Source organism: Nycticebus coucang, chromosome 10 (assembly GCF_027406575.1).
Source record: "Nycticebus coucang isolate mNycCou1 chromosome 10, mNycCou1.pri, whole genome shotgun sequence".
Classification (NCBI taxonomy): domain Eukaryota; kingdom Metazoa; phylum Chordata; class Mammalia; order Primates; family Lorisidae; genus Nycticebus; species Nycticebus coucang.
In genome coordinates this window covers 17,958,643-17,978,810 of record NC_069789.1, presented here as the reverse complement: position 1 = coordinate 17,978,810, position 20,168 = coordinate 17,958,643, and the positions used below count along the sequence as shown (strand labels likewise).

Genomic DNA, 20,168 nt, shown 5'->3' with positions numbered 1-20,168 from the left:
TTCATAGCCAGGTGACGCCTGTGGCTTAAAGAAGTAGGGCGCTGGCCCCATATGCTGGAGGTGGTGGGTTCAAACCCAGCCCCGGCCAACAACTGCCAAAAAAAAAAAAAAAATGTTCATAGCCCTTTTTCTCCCAACTTGGAAGATAATGCTAATCATTATATGAAGTGTATTAATCATTTCCACAGTTTTATTTTTGAGTAGATTCTTGAACCTGACTGCCTATCTTTTTTGGAAATCTGGTAAATTCTACATGGCCATGGCCATACATTTTATCTTTTAGCTTCTGACATTTCTTCAGCTGTATTTTGGGGTTTCTGGCTTTGTTATAAATTTGAAGCATTTTGTACGGCAATAGCTGCCTTTGCTTATTTGCTTATGGGAGTTATTCTGGCATGCTTTCCTGAGAACAAAATTCTAAGCTTCTGTAGTTTCAATTTTACTGGCAGTTAGCTTGTCTGGTATTCTCTGCTAAGTAATTACATTTCTCCTCCATTTCAGCTGAGCTTTCAGCACAAGATTGGGATTCTTTATTGCAAAGCAGGCCAGAGCACAGAGGAAGAGATGTATAACAATGAGACAGCGGGACCGGCTTTTGAAGAATTCCTTGATCTTCTGGGCCAGAGAGTACGACTGAAAGGATTTACTAAATACCGAGCTCAGCTAGACAATAAAAGTAAGCTTCATGTTTGTCTGTGTGCACAGTTTTAATTTGCCAGAAGTAGGCATACCGCGCCAGTCTGCATGAGCGATCACATGCCCTGTGTTCCTGACCCCAGAAGCAGCCTAGCAAGCTTATTTGGGATGGAGTTTAGATTTCTTCAGACGAGTAAAGGAAGCACATTTCTCATGCTATATGTGCTTCCCATCATAAGCTCAAAATGTCAGTTCTTTTTCCTTTGTAACACCAGCAGAGAGATTCCCCAGTGTTTCAGGAAGAATCTTCTAACGTTTTTTGCTTCCTTTCAGCTTAACCTTTTCTGTTATACCCTTGTTTCAGTGTATCAAGGACAAGAACTGGATTCATTTCTGAGAGACAAGATATTAACACATTTCATTCATGGCATGTTATTGGGCTTAGTTTTTTTTCATCTCCAGAGTCATGACGTTAACTGGGGAGCTGGGCCAATGATTAGAAAGCTGATGCATCCTATTTTTCAGGGACCTTAGTCAGGTCTCCTCAGATGATGCACATTGCCAGATTGGCCAATTCAAAACAGGGGTTTTATGCCTTCCTATGATGTACTGCTACTTAGTTGCTATCAGCATCTAAAATGCCAGGCAGAGTAAAGTTATGTATTTTGGAAAATTCTGCCGATTATCAGGTGATTAACTGCTTATTCTTTCAATGAAAAGTGATGAGTAGATAGATTCTAAACGTGGAGCATCTGAGAATGGCTGGCCTCTACTCCTAGTAGAAGTGGTGAAATGGGAGTTTTCCATGTGTGAGTGTCAGGGTATATTTGAATCAGGATTAGAACCCTGGAGGCCTTATGCCCTGAGGCTCTTTACCTTCTATTATCCCTGCCCAAACCAATTTTTTTTGGAGGGAGGGTAATAGGTGAAAGAGACCTGGGAAAACAAACCCAGAGGTATGTAATGGTTAAGTCCAAAGCCCTGCCCCCAGTGTCTACTCAACTTGGGACCATCACTGATATTCCTGTAGTTGAAGGTAGTGTCTGTAGTCAGTTCTGTTTTTCAATGGTTTTAACTCAATGATGGGTCCCATGTGACATCCACACATGTCAGAACTGGAGGTTGACTATTATATTAAATGTATATTGCTCATGCCTCAGATATGTGAAGTAGGGAAATAATTCTTGGCTCTCAAGATGTGAATATCTATATATTTTAATAAACCTCAATGAGACCTTTCCTGATTTTTCTTACCGTTTTTTCTTTTTCAAACTCCCCTTTCTTACCACCATTTACCCTCTAGCAATGCTGGTATATGGCTCTTAGGGATGTTCTTCTACTGCTGACACAAACTCCTGTTACTATGAATATGTGTCCTCTCGCTTCAGTGTATGGATTTAGAAAATATTTAAAGAACTTCTGACCCATATGGTCCATAAAACCACAATGCAGATAATCCAAATGTATGTAGAAATGATAGAACTTTTGAATTTTTTATGACTTATGAAATGTCCTTGATACATTACAGATGTATAGTACTAAGCACCTTACCTCAGGTAAATGATAATATAAGAACTACATTTTGATATGCTGATTCTAATAATCAATAAATCTTTAGGTTATTTTTATGAGCAAGGCATTCTGTGAGATGCAACAAAAGTCTTATTAGATATCATGGAATGGTCACATAAAAATTACGTCTTTCACAGAAAGGACAAATAATCTTCCATCTAAAATTGGAGGGACAGCCTCGGCATCCACAGCTCAGTGGTTAAGGTGCCAGCCACATACACCAAGGGAGGCAGGTTCGAACTCAGCCTGGGTCTGCTAAACAACAATGATGACAATGCACCAAAAAATAGCCAGGCATTTTGGTGGGCACCTGTAGTCCAGGTTGGGAGGCTGAGACAAGAGAATCGCTTAAGCCCGTGAGCTGGAGGTTGCTGTGCGCTGTGACACCATAGCACTCTACTGAGGGCAACATAGTGTGATTCTGTCTTAAAAAAATAAATAAAATAAAATATAATTGGAGGGAATTGTGTTCTAATTTTAACTTTGTCTTCCTTAGGACTTTGGTCTAATCCAAACCTCACTTTACTCACAGAAAAGTTTCGGGTGTTGGGCAAGGCTATCTGGGACATTTCTTCAAGCTCTAAAATGGGTTGTTTTCCTCTTGAGTACAAAGTGAAGTGAAGCAGGAAAAGGGGGGATAGGAGCCACTGAAATGTTCTACTGCCCAGAGCAGAGTGCAGAATTCCCACCATGGGCAGCCTTTACTGGTCTAGGTGCAAAGAATGATAAAAACTAATAGCTTGTATCTCTTTTTGAAGAGAAATATTTGCAGCAAACCCCAGAACAAACGTTATTAGTTAACCTTCTCTGTTAAGAAGTTTCAGAAAAAAAATCTTTCAGAATATTTTAGCAATTCATCTTTTAGTACTGCTTAGGATAGGCAAATTATGATAACATTTAAAAAAATGTCCTCCCCCCCACCCCCGGAATTATGGGAAGATGACTGACTAGAAACAGCTTTTGCCAGAGGCTCATGCCCAAAGGGAGAGATATTGGACTGAAGTGGATGGAAACCAAATGTGAGGAGCTCTGCACTGAGAGGACTGTGTGAGGTACACATCACCCAGGCTGAATCAAGCAGCAGAAACAAGAAAATGGAAGAAAAACAACAGTGTGGTTGGTGGCACTGCAGCAGTGAGGAGCGGACTCATCAGGGACAACCTATCAATTCAACTAAAAAATATATAATTAACATATTAAAAAAGAGAAAAAATAAAGAAGCTGAAAATACTCAGGAGGAATCAGCTGAAGAACTTTGGCAACATGAAAAATCAGATCAGATCAATGCCTCCTGGGGATGTTAAAGAAAATACATCAGATAATTCCATCCACGAGAAATTACTGAAATGTCAGAAATAGAATTTAGAATATGGATGGCAAATAAGATAATTAGAATGGAGGAAAAGATGGAAACAGAGAACCAAAAAATAGTTCAGAAGTTGTTTCAAGAAATTAATTCAAAGACAAAGTCATCAAGGATATGGACATAATTAGAAAAGATAGAAGAGCTTAAGGAATTGAAAAAGGTATTTGAGGAGCTTGAAAATACGGTATTTTCCTTCAAAAATAAAGTTGGTCAGTGTGAAGAAAGAATCTCAGATAAAGAAGACAAGGCTTGTGAACTATCCCGAGCATTTAAAGTGGCAGAAAAATGGAGAGAAAGAACAGAATATTCCCTGAGAGAAGTATGAGATCATTCCAAGAATTCAAACATCTGAATTATAGGGATTCCTGAAGGAGAAGAGGATGGTCCCAAAGGCACAAATTCTCTTATGGCAGAGAATTTCCCAAGTATTGCAAGAGACACCAAAATTCAAATCATAGTTTCAGAACCATAGCATGACTCAGTCCAAACAAAGCATCCCCTAGACACATTGTAATTAATTTTGCCTATGTTAATATGAAGGAGAAACTTCTGCAAGTAGCCAGAGGTAAGAAAAGTATTACTTCCAAAGGGAAAAGTATAAGGATGACTGCAGATCTTTTAGCCAAAACTTTCCAAGCCAGAAAAGGATGGCCATTGACCTTCAACCTTCTTAAACAAAATAGGATCCTATACCCTGCTAAACCGAGTTTCATTTGTGATGGAGAAATCAAATACTTCACTGACATCTGTATGCTGAGAAAATTTGCCATGACTAGACCAGCTCTACAGGAAATACTCAGATCCATTCCTCATAACAAGGAACAGGAGGGTACACCACCAAAGTAAATCTACCAGAAATTAAAGGATAAAGCCTAGCTTCCAAAATGGCAAGAGGCATAAAATTAAGTTCTGGACTTCTGAAAAACAGGATGACCAAAACTCTGCCATGTCTATCAATTGTCTCAATTAATGTGAATGGTTTCAACTCTCCTTTAAAGAGGCATAGGCTGGCTGACTGGATACAAAAACTCAGGCCACCTTACCTTGAAGAATAAAACAAGCCCAGGGTGAAGGGATGGGCAACAGTATTCCAGGCAAATGGAAAGCAGAAAAAAACTGGGGTTGCAGTTTTGTACGCAGATACATTTGGATTCAAACCAGCAAAAATAATGAAAGACAAAGATGGACACTTTGTACTCGTCAAGGGAAACACAGTATGAAGAGATTTCAACAATTAACATCTATGCACTGTATCTGAATGCTCCTCACTATATAAAACAAACCCTAACTGATCTGAAAAAAGTGATATCTTCCCGCACTATAATAGTTGGAGATTTTAACACCCCATTGACAGTACTGGACAGATCTTCCAAGTAGAAACTAAACAAAGAAACAATGGACTTAAACAAGATCCTAGAACAAATGGACTTAACAGACATTTATAGAACACTTGATCCTAACAAAAGCGAATATACATTCTTCTCATCAGTCCGTGGATCATCTTCCAAAATTGGTCATATCTTAGGTCACAAGGCTAACCTCAACAACTTCAAATGAATAGAAATTGTCCCCTGTATCTTCTCAGACCATCATGGAATAAAAGTTGAACTCAACAGCAATGGAAATCTTCATATTCAAATGAAATCTTGGAGACTTAAATTATCTTATGCTGAGTGATAGCTGGGTCATAGATGAGATCAGGAAGGAGGAGATCATTAGATTTCTGGAACAAAATGATAATGAAGCCACAAACTATCAAAACCTGTGGGATACTGCAAAGTCATTACAGGGAAATTTATAGCATTAATGCCTTCATCAAGAAAACAGAAAGAGAGCAAGTCAGCAACCTAATGGGCCATCTCAAGCAACTGGAAAAGGAAGAACAATCCAATCCCAAACCTAGTGAAAGAAAAGAAATAACCAAAATTAGAGCAGAACTAAATAAAATTGAAAACTAAAGAATTATTCAGAAGATCGATGAAATAAAGTGTTGTTTCTCTGAAAAGATTAATAAAATTGATAAACCTTTGGCTAGATTAACCAGAAAAAGAAAAATAAGAACTCTAATAACTACAATCAGAAATGATAAAGGGGAAGTAACAAATAAAAAAGTTTCCAACAATTACTACAAAAACTCTATTCCCAGAAATATGAAAACATAGAGGAGAAGGACCAATATCTAGAAGCACATTACTTTCCAAAACTCAGCCAGGAATATTTGAAAATCTTGAATAGATCAGTATCAAGTACTGAAATAACATCAATTATACAAAATCTCCCAAAAAAGAAAAGCCCTGGACCAAATGGTTTCACACCAGAATTCTATCAAACCTTCAAAGAGGAAATAGATCCTATAATGCATGAACTTTTCCAAAATACAGAGAAAGAAGGAATCCTCCCCAATATATTCTATGAAGCAAATACCACCCTGATCCCCAAACCAGGAAAGAACCCAACAAAAAAAGAAAACTAAAGACCAGTATCATTAATGAATATCAATGTAAAAATATTCAACAAGATATTAGCAAACAGAATACAATAACACATTAAAAAGTTTATACACCATGATCAAGTGGGTTTTATCCCAGAGACAAAAGGTTGGTTCAATGTATGTAAGTCTATAAACATAATATGCCACATAAATAGAATCAAAAACAAAGATGACATGATTCTTTCAATTGATCCAGAAAAGGCTTTTCACAATATCCAGGATCCTTTCATGATAAAAACACTCAAGAAAATAGGCTTAGAAGGAATATTCCTTAAGCTGATGGAGGCTATCTACAACAAACCCCATAGCCAGTATCATATTGAATGGAGTAAATCTGAAAGCATTCCCACTCAAATCTGAAACCAGAAAAGGATGCTTACTGTCCCCACTACTACTTAACGTAGTGTTGGACGTCCTAGCCATTGCCGTCAGGCAAGAGGAGGAGATCAAAGGAATCCAAATGGGGACGGAGGAGGTCAAACTCTCCCTCCTCTCAGACGACATGATTTTATACCTGGAAAGCCCCAGGGACTCAACTACAAAGCTCTTAGAAGTGATCAAGGAATATAGCAGCATCTCAGGATACAAAATCAATACCCAGATATCAGTAGCCTTCCTATATGCTAATAATCGTAAAGCCGAGAATAAAATCAAAACTCTATTCATTTTATGAAAGCAGCAAAGAAGATGAGATACTTGGGAATATAGCTAACAAAGGACATGAAGGATCTATATAAAGAGAATTATGAAACTCTGAGAAAGGAAATAGCAGAAGATGTCAACAAATGGAAGAACATACCATGCTCATGGCTGGGAAGAATCAACATTGTTAAAATGTCCATACTACCCAAAGCAATCTATAGATTTAATGCAATCCCCATCAAAGCATCAATGTCATACTTTAAAGAACTTGAGAAAATATTACTTTGATTCATATGGAACCAGAAAAAAAACCTGAATAGCAAATATAACTGTTGCTATTAGAAATAAAAACAAATCTAAAATTAAAAAAAAAACAAACAAACAAAAAAAAGAAATAAAAACAAATCTGGAGGCATCACGTTGCCAGATTTCAGGTTGTATTAGAAGGCTATAGTGATCAAAACAGCATGGTACTGGCATAAAAATAGAGACATTGATCTATGGAATGGGATAGAGACTCTAGAGATGAACCCAGCCACATATCGTCATTTATTCTTTAATAAGCCTAACAAAAACATGAAATGGGGAAAAGGATCCTTATTTAACAAATGGTGCTGGGAGAACTGGTTATCCACATGATAACCACATGACTGAAGCTGGACCTGCCCCTCTCACCATTGACAAAAAATTGATTTCGTTGGATAAAATATTTAAATTTAGGACATGAAACAATATAAATTGTAGAAGAGATTGTGGAGGAAATACTTGAAGATACTGGCCTGGGAAAAACTTTATGAGGAAGAAAGACCCCTCCCCAGCCCCAGTAATTGTAGCAATACCGAAAATAAATAAGTGGGACTTGATTAAGCTAAAAAGCTTTGGCACAGCTAAGGGTACCACAAACAGAGCAAACAGTCCTCAGAATGGGAGAAAATGTTAGCATGTTATGAATCTGACAAAGGCCTGATAACTAGAGTCTACAGAGAACTCAATAAGAAAAGCGCAAACAATGCTCTTTATAAGTGGGCCAGAGATTTGAATAGAAACTTTTCTGAGGATGACAAATGGCCAATAAACACATGAAAAAATGCTCATGTCTTTAATCATCAGAGAAATGCAAATCATAACCACTCTGAGATATCACCTAACCCCAACAAGATGAGCCCACATCACAAAGTACCAAAACACCAGATGCTGGCATGGATGTGGCGAGAAGGGAACACTTCTACACTGCTGGTGGGATTGCAAACTAATACAGCCTTTTTGGAGAGAAGTTTGGAGAATTCTCAAAGTCTAAAAGCAGATAATTCCATTACTATTACCCAGAAGAACAAAAATCATTTTACCACAAAGACATTTGTACCAGAATGTTTATTGTGGCTCAGTTCATAATTGCCAAGTTGTGGAATCAATCTAAGTGCCATCAACCCATGAATGGATGAACAAACTGTGATGTATGTATTATGGAATATTATTCAGACATTTAAAAAGATGGGGACTTGACATCTTTTTTCATTTACCTGGATGGAGTTGAAACACATTCTTCCTAATAAAGTATCACAAGAATGGAAACATATCCAATGTACTCCATACTGATATTAAATCAATATAAACAAATACATGCTCATAAGAACAATAAAACACTAATATAGTCCAGTTTGGGGTTAGAGGGAAGCAGGAGGAGGAGGAGGATGTTTGGCAGAAGGAGGGAGGGCATGAGGTGGGATCTCACCTACTGTGCACATTGTGAGGATGTCTAACACACCCCCTGGATGAGGGGCTCTTACACAAATGGAACTTTACCCTGGAAGTGAGAACAATGTAACCTAAAAATTGTACCCTCATATTAATTTGAAAAAATAAAAAAAATGCTTAAAGCCCCCCTCCCAATCCACTTTTCTTCTTCACTGCAGTTTCCTGAATCTGAAATGTATACTGATTTTTTTTTTTCTTTTGAGAGAGTGTTTCACTTTATTACCCTGGCTAGAGTATAGTGGCATCATCACAGCTCACTGCAACCTCAAATGCCTGGGCTCAAGGGATCCTCTTGCCTGAGCCTCCCAAGTTGCTGAGACTACTGGCACGTCTGCCATGCCCTGCTGAATTTTTCAATTTTTTGTAGATACAGAGTTTCGACATGTTGGTGAAGCAGGTCTTGAACCCTAAACTCAAGCAGTCCTCCTCCTACCCTGGCCTCCTAAAGTACTAGGATTACAGGCATTAGCCACCATATCCAACCTCTCTTACTGAATTTTAACCATCTCAATAACAATGTTGTCTGGGAAATTACTGAACATTCTGGGATGTTTGCTGTCCACCCTTCAGTTTTGTTATCAGTGAATCAGCTGTTCATTTAAGGAGAGTTCATCTCTCCTTTGTGACTAAGCTTGCTCACTTCCAAAGCTATGTTAACTTTCAGTGTTATAATGGGATATTACTTTCTCAGAAGTCCTATGAAAAATAACAAGTATGTATTTAATGAATAGTTAAAAGGAAAAATTTATTTATTTGGGGTTGATATACATTTTTTTTTTTTTTTTTTGTAGAGACAGAGTCTCACTGTACCGCCCTCGGGTAGAGTGCTGTGGTGTCACACGGCTCACAGCAACCTCTAACTCTTGGGCTTACACGATTCTCTTGCCTCAGCCTCCTGAGCAGCTGGGACTACAGGCGCGTGCCACAACGCCTGTCTTTTTTTCTGTTGCAGTTTGGCTGGGGCTGGGTTTGAACCTGCCACCCTCGGCATATGGGGCCAACGCCCTACTCACTGAGCCACAGGCGCTGCCCAAGGGGTTGATACACATCTTATACATGAATTGAGCCACAGTAAACATTCTAGTACAAATGTCTTTGTGGTAAAATGATTTTTGTTCTTCTGGGTAGATTACAGGGTCAATGCAAATTTACAGAGAAATGCAAATCATAACCACTCTGAGGTATCACCTAACCCCAACAAGATTAGCCCACATCACAAAGTCCCAAAACACCAGATACTGGCATGGATGTGGCGAGAAGGGAACACTTCTACACTGCTGGTGGGAATATACACCCTATACCAATGGTATCTGACCATCTATAAGTTAATTTATCAGCATCTTTATGTAAGCACTTCAAGTACTCACCTTATTCATGAAATTGCCTTCCCTGAGTGCCTTTTCAGAGCATCCAAGAAGTAGGTAGGGTATTTTCTTTTTTTTTTTTTTAGAAAATTTTAGGTCTATCATTGAGATGGGTATAAATATTGGAAAGAAAGACACACTACAGAACACAGAAAGAAGAAAATAAAGGTCCATGAAAATTTATTTTAGTGTTTTTAAAGTAAAAATTTGTTCTTTTAGATAAAGAAAAATTAACTTCAGGTGATTTCCGCCCCCACCATCACAACAGAATAAATGATGTTGAACAGGATGGTTTCTTGTTTAAAAAGTAAAAAAATTACCTATATGTAAGATCAAAACTGAGAAAACCAGTCCTGAATTCCATTTACATCTTCTTTTCTATATATCTTTTTGTCTTCATTTATCCGTATACAAAAAGTCATTTAGAACTTCACTACATAATTATTGCTTAAATGTTTTATAGTCATTGGGATAGTGTCTGAACTCTCAATCTGAGGTAGTATTATTGATAATACAGATGGATTTTGAATTGTCAAAGAGTCATTCAGCTTTTCAAAAAATCAGTAGCCTTCTGATGAACAGCTCAAATGTCTTGGTTTTAACATACATGTCAGTGCGCACTGCAAGAGATCATATTCATTCTGCATATTCTTAAGTGCATCACACTGCACTTCCTGTTGAAAGGAGAAAACATTAATTCTATCATGCAGGGAAGGAAATATTTAAAATAACATTTTTTGTTCCCTTTCTATGTTTGGTCAACCTTGTTTTATTTTTCTGGGTTCCAGAAGACCAGGTGCCCAGAAGTAACCAAGAATTAACTGTAAACACACAAAAGGATGTCCCAGGGCTCCCTGCCTGTTAGTCTCGTCCTTTAGATAATTGCACCCCAACCTGCACTGGTTTCTTTCCTCAGCTGCTTAACCTGTGTGCCTGCTTGTAAGAGCACCTTGCCTTCAGTCGGTCACCTGTATCTGTATTGGGAGGGCAAGAACAGAGAAAAGGAGCCCCTGAGGTGTGGTGTAAGAGGTGGTGAAGCAGGGGAGAGCCCAGTGGAATTTCTTTCGATACATTTGTCTGTTGTAATCATAACCTTGTAAGAGTTAAAGCCCTAATTTTGTAGTTGCCTAACTTGCTTTTGTAATTGGTCTTTGCTTTCAGCTGATTCCACAGGCACTCACTCCCTGTATACCACATACAAAGACTACGAACTCATGTTCCACGTGTCCACCCTTCTTCCCTACATGCCCAGCAACAGACAGCAGGTACGTCCCCCTCAGCTGCCAGCTGACTGATGAAATCGATGCTTTTAGAATTTTTAAAGGATCAGTAGAGTTTTTCTTGGCTACTGTCAATAATTTTTGGCTCTTTTATCATTTGGAAGTATTTAGGCTTCAAAGGGAATATTATTGCACTTTTTTCTGTGTAAAACTTAGAAATTCTTCTGCACTCATCTTTATTGCTTGCGAGGCAAAATATTAAACACATTATTTGCCATGTAAGTTGTTTGTATCTTAAGCTAGTATTTGAGCCCAGGGCCACATGAAGCGTATATAACTCACAAGTCTCTTGACCTATCTTGACCTAATAAAACAGTGTGGCCCCAAGGAAAAATTTTTTTTCTACTGTGGCAGTCACATGCGTTAAGAGAAACCTACATCAACTCTGTTAACTACAAAAGGGCCAGTTATGCTGATCTAACCTAGGTTTCTGCATTTGGATAAATAACTTATTTATAGAAAACTATTTGCAACTGACTGGTGCTATTGTTTTAATTGGATTTATCAGCAAAAATTCATTGACCTTTTTAGAGAAAAAGAAAAAAATCAGGGTGCATCATGCTTTGAACACAGCCACTCACTAAGAATTAAGAATTTTAGAAAACGTGAGTGATACATAAAACAGCATAAAATAATTCAAATTACTTATTTGTATAACCATAAAATAGGTTCAGCAAGTTCTTTTTGCAAAGATTGTATAAATAATGGGTGTTTTTCCCTTGTGCTAAAAATATTTGAAATGTCATATCTACTTTATGAGCTTACGAGACTTGGAGGATTGTTTGGTACAGAAAACAATGTGTGTGCAGGATAGAGAGGCTCTCTGGAGTAGAGAAGGGTCTATTTCACAGCTTATTCAGAATCTTACTCTATCTATGTGAAGTTGAAGATTCTTTCGAAAATACTCACTGCTTGAGTTTCTGAAGATTTTTTTGGGAAAGGTTTGTAACTTACTGAGATCTTACAACTTATTCATTGGTATAATCTAATTTTAGGGATTTGACGGAATTGGGATTAAATCCAGAGTTAAAACAAAGTGTATTTTCACTCTTAGGAAACTTAGTTCTTCTGGTATCACTTAACTCATACTCCTTTGCTCTAAGTATATTAAAAAGCATCAAGGACTACAAAGTACTTGCTAAAGAGGTTATTTGTCAAATGAATGAAACTTAATTGTTTCAGAGGATTTTTCCCTTTTTAAACTCACAAAATTCTCTTTTTTAAACTTACAAACTTTTAAACTCACAAAATTCTATTGATCTAGTCAAGATCTACATTTTTTCCAAAGAAGAACTAGCCACCTACCTCTCTTTCCCTCATCTAGTTTTAAAAAGAATCTTAGCCTCAGACCCAACAGCCAGGATGAGAAAGCCCCTGGTTCCCAGGGCTGTTCACGTTCGGGGACACCAGCTCCCTCTTCATTTGTGTTCTCATGGTCATTGCTGGCTGGATTTTCTTGCCATTTTCCATCTAATACCTCAATCCCTTGTCCGTCCCAAATTTTCTGCAGTGTTTTCTAGTAATCATGTTCTTCCCACCACCTTCAAATAATCCATCTCTAGGTTACACATCTGCATACTTTTTATGAGATAGACTTACAATCACTAGCTCACATGTATGTATTTATTTACATATGCTTTAACCTAAAGGATTTTAGCTCTTAAAAATTTATTTGGAATAAAACTGAACAGATTCACTGGATATTAAGAGGCTTAATGTAGACGAGTACAGTTGTCCAGCAGATACTAGTGAAGCATTCGATAATTAGGGAGCTGTTGTCCTGAAAACCATAGGTCTTACTCAGGCTGAGAGGTCAGTATGTTGGCAGAAGTACAGCTGCTGTCTTCTGACCCCCGGCATTGAGTATTCAAGCCACAAAGCCCCTCTCGTCCTCTAATTGAGTCATTGGCCTCCAAACGGAATTGACTCCAGTGTTTCACAAGTGGCAACCTTTAGAGTTCTGAAGTCTTTGCTGTTACCAGAACTCAAAACTGGCTTCCCTCCTCCTTTCATTGTATGATGATTAAAACCTGTGGGCCCTGGCAGTTCTCTGTCCCTGACTTTATTTCACTGAAACTTGAAAAATTCCATACACAAAAATCAAGAGAGCAAAGAAGTAAAAATATAAATGGGATGGAGGTAGAGGTGGATGGGAGTATGTTAAGCTTCCCAAACTAGAGATTAAAAGAAAAATCCATGTAAATTAAGACTTAGACTTCATTATCTGAAGACCTGTTTTGTAGTTCACCTTTTTTTCTTTTACCTTGATCAAGAGTCCATGACATTGTATAAGGTATGCTGATAAGCTAGAGGTAGAAAAAGTAAACATTATTAACATTTGTGTTCTGTTTTTAATTGTGCTTACCTAGTATGTATAGTGGGTATGATCCTGTGTGCAGATCATTGGGCAGTCTCTATACTAAATGTACTGTGGACAAGTTAAGCAGAATGCAAAGACGTTAGGTGAATTGAGCAAGGTAAGAGCAGACTTAAATTCTGAACCTATCTCATTTACTTGCCAGTGGCCCTGGGTAAGGTTCTTAGTTTCTCAAGATTCATGATAATAGTATAGAGAAGCCATGGGCTAGATAGCCAGAGGAGCTGCTTTGAGCCCTGTAATGAGGAAGATGGTTCTAGGCTAGCACCAGGCTCAGAGGGAAGGAAGACTGTCCTTTAGAGAAAGCTTCCATAGATTTGGAAGTGAGGACCTGAGCCTCACATGCACGTGGTGGGACCACATGAACAGCATAACCCTTGCAGTGTGAGTATCTGGGATGCAGGGCTGTCTTTGAGGCTTCTTTCTTACTAGTTTGAAAAAAAAAAAAAAAACCTTCAGCAAAACATAGGTGTTAAGAACAAGAATTCTAGAACCAGGCTCCCTGGATTTGAATCCCAGCTCCTCACTTGCGACTTTGGGCAAGCTTCTCTATGCTTTAGTTTCTCTTACCCCTGAAAGCAGGAATTTGTTACCTGTCTTACTGCGATGTCCCTGTGTACCTAGAAAGGTACACATTTGTTAAATGAGTAATGCATGAATAAAACAAATCTTTCTTAGGTGGCAGTTTATAAGAATTAGATGAATTAATATTTGTTAAACATTTGTTAAATGAGTAATGAATGAATAAAACAAATCTTTCTTAGGTGGTAGTTTATAAGAATTAGATGAATTAATATTTGTAAAGCACTTAAAATAATGCCAGGCATAGAGTGTGCTCAGTAAGTTCAAGTAGTTAATATTTTATAATTCATTCAGCATTTTAGATGACTTAATTTGCACTTTACTTTCCTGTTCCCAGTTCTAAAGATCTATAATGAAAAGCTGAGGCCTGAATGGCTAAGAAAGTTTGTCGATCATAGGGACTAAGTTTATCAATCATTTCAGAAAGTTATTTTTACTTTGACATTTAACAGAATTATTTTGTTGCACACAGATTATCATTAGAATGTTCTGTCTGTGGAGAAATGATGCCACTTTGTACTTTGCAAATTTTATTATGGATTGTACTGACTCTTTCCAATTTTCTCGCCCACCCCACCCAGGCCCACATACTGTGCTTATACCCAGGGCAAAAATGTCTGAAATGACCAGCTGGGTTCGTAAGTGCAATTTGAGACTACAGGACTTGGCAGAGTGAGCTGGCCTGTACATGACTTGTGCCTGGGACTTTGGCCTCATTAGCACCACAGTGTTTATGCCTGTTTAACTGGTCCAGGCTCATCCACATCAGATCAAATTTCTTGTTTCCATTCTTGTGATAAATCAAGCTGAAAGCTGATTCCAAGATACATTAAAAGTCTTGAGAGAATTTATCACAATTGCAAAAGTTTAATCTTTGGAATGTCTCTGACTCTTAGCAAGAAAACCTAGCCAGACTGAGAGAATGGTAAGAAACCTGGCTCTTGGAGTATTTTCTCTCTTTAGTCAAGTCCCAAGGGTCTCTCTGAGCCTGTTTGGCAAGCCATCCACTTTTTTTTCCTTTTCTTTTTCTTTCTTACTTTTTTTTGAGACAGTCTTAAGCTATCTCCATGGGTAGAATTCTGTGGCGTCACAGCTCACAGCAACCTCCAACTCAGGCTCAAGTGATCCTCTTGCCTCAATTTTTTTCTATTTTTAGTAGAGACAGGGTCTCGCTTTTGCTTGGAGTGGTCTCAAACTCATGAGCTCAAGCAGTCCACCCACCTTGGCCTCCCAGAGTGCGTCCATCCGTTTTTCTAGGGCTGTCTTCTGTGTATGCTGTTTCTTCTTGCCATCTAAGACAAATCATGGCTAAGCCATCCTGGGTTGTCATCAGTGGAACTTCACAAATTAGCTTTAAATTTCACTTTGAATGCGAAAGTCTTACTTCAAACTAGGCATATAAAACAATAGAGGGATCTCAGTGCCTGGTACACAGTAGCCTTTTTCTTTTCTAATGTATGGATGAAATTTGAGCTTCTCTGATTGTAAGGTGTATCCAAGCCCCGTGGAGGCACCTAATCAGTTAAGACCAAGCCCTTAGGATTCTGAGATGACAATTAAAGGATACTGGTTTTACCCTAGTAGTGAGTGGACTTAACACCATAGAGGTAACAGTAGACCAGCTTACTACATTTGGGCTAGGCCTTGAATGCCTTTCTCCATATTAGTTAAACTGATTATAATCCCCTGCCTTAAAAGAGTTTGTGTACTTCCCCAAGTCCTTAATTTATACTCCTAAGCACCCATCTAAATCCTGGAACAGCCTGCCTCATTAAGTGATCTATGAGCAGGTTCTAAGTGCACTTGAACTCACCTATAAATAATACTGTCGAATGCTTTGGAGGGGTAAAATACTCAGCTTTCCATGATCAGCTTCATTCCCAGACCCTAAGTAGGATAACAAGCAAGGCAGCTTAGAATGAGAGTTGGTATTGCCTAATGTCAGAGACACTTTTTGTCTTTATAATCTTGTTTTCATCTTTACTTTGTTATGAAGTCATTAACAGTCTGTGTTTCCAGATTATTTTTGTTTGTCTTTTTGCAAAATATTCAATGTTGCTTGATTTGTACATTTACTCTTATTATTGGTAAAATATGATGCTACAAAATGGTACATCAGTATGAACCCTTGAAACAGTAATTAAATTTGATAGGATCTTCTTGCTGATCTAAGAATGGTTAACTTTTTTATAGGTTTTTTCCCCCTACATATGTATCTTTTATATTTATGTGATAATGTACTTTTCCCCCTCGTTGTTTAGAGTGATTTTCTATGTTCACTTTCCATGTTGTTTCATAAGAAACTCTAGCTATCTCTTAAAAATCAAGGCAAGATTCTGACCTCTGGTGCACATTCCTGAGTATGGAGTATAGTTGTTGAGTCACTACAAAAGTTTTGATGCAGACTGTGTTATGATCTATTATTTCACTTCCAAGAAACACAGTTGACAGCGTCCTTTCCTTGTGCAAGTTTTAACTTGATTGATTTATTAGTGTTGGTGGAAGGGCTTCATTTGTTTCTGTCCATGCATATTTTATGTTTCTCAATTTTTGTGTATGTCAAAACTTTCTTAATGACCCACATATGAGGGGGTGTGTATGTTTGACCACACACCATGTGTGTGGGTGCATGTATTTGGATGAATGCAAAATTAGGGCAGTTTCTTAAAAGAGGAGAAGCTAACCTTCTGTGTGAAGGAGAGGAACTTTCTAATTAGCAAGTGCAGATGAGCAAGTTCAGAGTACTTTGGATAAGAACAAGTTGTCTTGTCAAAGGGACAAGGTGGCTGTCTAGAAAGTGAGGAATAGGTGAGGAGTGGTAGGAAGGGATCAATCGAGTCTAAGGAGTCTTTGGTGACCCTCTTTATACTGACAGGACTTAGGTTCAAACCCAAGAACCAGGACTTGAGATTGCTTTCTTGGGGAACACAGGCGCATTCTTCTGAAGACTTTCTCAGTACATCTGGTCCCTCCAGCTGCAGATAAGCTGTCCTCTCTTAGAAATGTCTTCTGAGCCATATTCTGTCTTCTTTTTCATATTATACAGTCTTCTTTCCCTCAGAATTAGGTACAAAATACTTGATTTTCTTTCTCACTAAGTTAAAAAAAAGAATTTAACAAATGAACTTTTATACACACACAGAGTCTAGTACAGTGGTTCTCAACCTGTGGGTCGCGACTCCTTTGTAACAATGAAAATACATTGCGGCATTAGGAAGGTTGAGAAGCATTAGTCTTGTAGGTCTAATCTAGTTCAACTTCATCCCATTTTTCATACAAGTGTGGCTATCTGACACTTGTTTACTTTCACTTGCTTTTTTTCTCTCAAATTTGTTTTTGTTTTTTACTTTTTACATTGATATATAATTTTTTATATATTTTAGAGGTACATGTGATATTTTGATACCTGCGTACAGTGAGTGGTGATCAAATCAGGGTAACTGGGGCATCTGTCATCCCAATCATTTATCTTTTCTTTGTGTGATACATGGGGAATTACTGTTAACTATATTGTCTACTGTACTATTGAACACTAAAGCTTACTCTTTCTAATTATATTTTTATACCAACTTAAAACTGGTCTTATGAAATTCTGACATTGGTTTAAGGAATTGTGACTAAACCTATTGCTATATATGCTATTTCTTTAGCATCTATGTACCTTTGCCATGAAATTGGGAGAAGACTCATATTTTGTACTTTCTTTGTGATAACAAGAGCTTATTCCTATTTCACAAGTTGAATCAAGTGTTCAAAATTTCATAGAATTGGTTATATATAAATCTACCTAATTCTAATATATTTATTAACACGATTTGCAGTTGCAAACACTAATAAATTGGTTCTCTTGGTGTCACTGAAAAAGCATTATTAGCTTTGCTTGCTTTGAAAGAGATATCATCTCTTTAATTCCCCCAAACAAATAGTGCTTTCAGGTTTTGCTAGGCTGCACTATGGTTTGCCGTCCCTTTCCCCTTCCATTATAGACTCCGATTACATGGAATTCATTGACCAGTTAGAAAAAAGCATAAACTAAATGCTAAAGAGAACATTCACCTTTAAGAAGGTCAAGGAATTATTTATTTCATGTTTGGCAAACTCTTAAAACAAAGTGAGTAGTATTTTTGTTATCTTTCCAGATATTTCCTTTAGTCTCCAAAAAAATATAAGTATCCTGTTAATGGAGAAAGTGTTGTTTTTCCTATTTTGTTCTTTCAGGGAGCTTTAGATTTTATTTTACTCTTCTTAATGAATCCCCTTCCCCCCAGGTCCCCACACTGTCTTTTATTTTTTCCTGCATAGTGCATTGTGTGACCATGGTTATATTATACTTTCAAAAACATTTTTTGGCCTATTTTACAAAGCAAAGGAATATGCTTAGAAAGAGATAAAGGCCATTCAGCATGTTGTCTAATAACTATCCTGGAAGTTTCCTTTAACTTACATTTTAAAAATTCCTATGGGAAGTATAGAATTGAACTCAATGCCTTCCTTCAGGAGGAAGAGAGGCTGAATAACTGTCCAATTTGCAGTCGCAGCAGCCCGGAAGCACTGACTAAAGAGTCTGTCCTCGTACTGTGTTTGAGAGGGCGACCAACGTGCACTAGCACATGGTGATCACCCAGGAAGGAGGAGGTATGGGGCTCCCTGCTTGGCTTCGGCCACTGTGAATTCCATCTCCTATTTTCAACTGGAGAATTTCTGTGTTCCAAGGATATTGAATAGAAGTGCAGCGGGAGCTGCTGTGTTTCGTGTTGTCTAGACACTTGGAAGACAATGTTGGGCATGATGTTAGGCTGTTTATTAGCTTCTGATTTTCCTTTGTGTTGTTATAGTGCATGTGAATCGTGTATTTCAGTTACCAGGGAGAGGAAGGAAGAATATCTTTGCCAAATACAATTGTCCTAGATTTTTTTTACATGCATTTGAAATGGCATGTGGGACTTAAATCTTGCAAACGTTCTTAAAACTACAGATTTAAATGATGGGCCTCATTGAGTCTGAATTGTTATATATTAATGTATGTTTCAAAACTTTACTCAGTAAGGCAATTTTTGTGTTTGTAACTTTAACCCTGGAGATTTAAGTAGAAATTTTCTAACACATGAATCAGCAATTTAACTGGCTTATAGAGAACTCTAAAAGAATAAACATTTCATTCCCACTTTTCTAGGCGTTTTATCATGCTAAATCACAAGTCAGGGACCTGACAATGAAATACTTTTTGTATCTGGATTTAAAATGCTTTAAAATTTGAAATTAATGCTCTTTACAGAGGAATATGCATTATAGATGCCAGATAAATAAGGGCAAGGTCATGGTCTTTGTTACTTCTAGTAAAGAGAGATTTACTACCTGAGATTGTCCTGTTCCAGCAATGACATCACCAACTCATGTTAGGATTATTATATGTATTAAAACTGAAGGTCATTTAGAGCACAGATCTCTGCCTTCACTTGCATAAACTTATGAAGTGCCTTGTGTTGGATTTTACCATCATGTGTTTGTAGCAAAGAAGTGATCACAATTTTAATGTCAGTAAACATTTGTATCATTCATTTGTTCAGCAAGTGTGTATCAGGTGGGTAGTTTGCTTGGCCTGCCAAGCAAACTAGGAAGAAACTAGGAAGCCAAAAGTAAGACCTCTGCCCAGCCTCATGAAGGTTATGATCTGATGCAGGAGTGAACCCACCATTAGAACTAACAGTGGAACAATTAGTGCAATAGAAATAGGCCTGGGTGTTTAGGTGGAGCACCAGAATAGTCTTGGAGAGGAAGTTTCTTTCAGATGAGAGAACATTTGTCTAGGACAGTGGTTCTCAACCTTCCTAATGCCGTGAGCCTTTAATATAGTTCCTGTGGGTCGTGAACCACAGGTTGAGAATCGCTGGTCTAGGAGATGAAGGGGCGACCTTGGCAGGAGGAACATCACAGGTAAAGGTATCGTTAGAATAGTTAGGTTACTACTTATCGTTACTACTTAGGTTTCCTTCTCTCCCGCCTGATTTGCAGTTTATACAGTTATGAACTATTGGGTTTTCTGGTTATTATTCCAGTGGAATTCCATTTAAAAAGCCAGGTTTCAATTAATTAGTTTGAATTA

At 37.8% G+C, this 20,168-nt stretch overlaps 1 protein-coding gene across 8 annotated transcripts in view; it reads left to right on the top strand.

Moving 5' to 3' along the window:
* SIPA1L2 (signal induced proliferation associated 1 like 2) overlaps positions 1 to 20,168 on the top strand; it is a 241,747-nt gene that overhangs the window by 133,315 nt on the left and 88,264 nt on the right. For all 8 annotated transcript variants that reach the window (XM_053605857.1, XM_053605858.1, XM_053605856.1 and 5 more), the window contains exons 5-6: positions 502 to 676; positions 10,988 to 11,091. In XM_053605857.1, the coding sequence (XP_053461832.1) occupies positions 502 to 676; positions 10,988 to 11,091 (279 nt within the window). The remainder of the gene's footprint in view (positions 1 to 501; positions 677 to 10,987; positions 11,092 to 20,168) is intronic.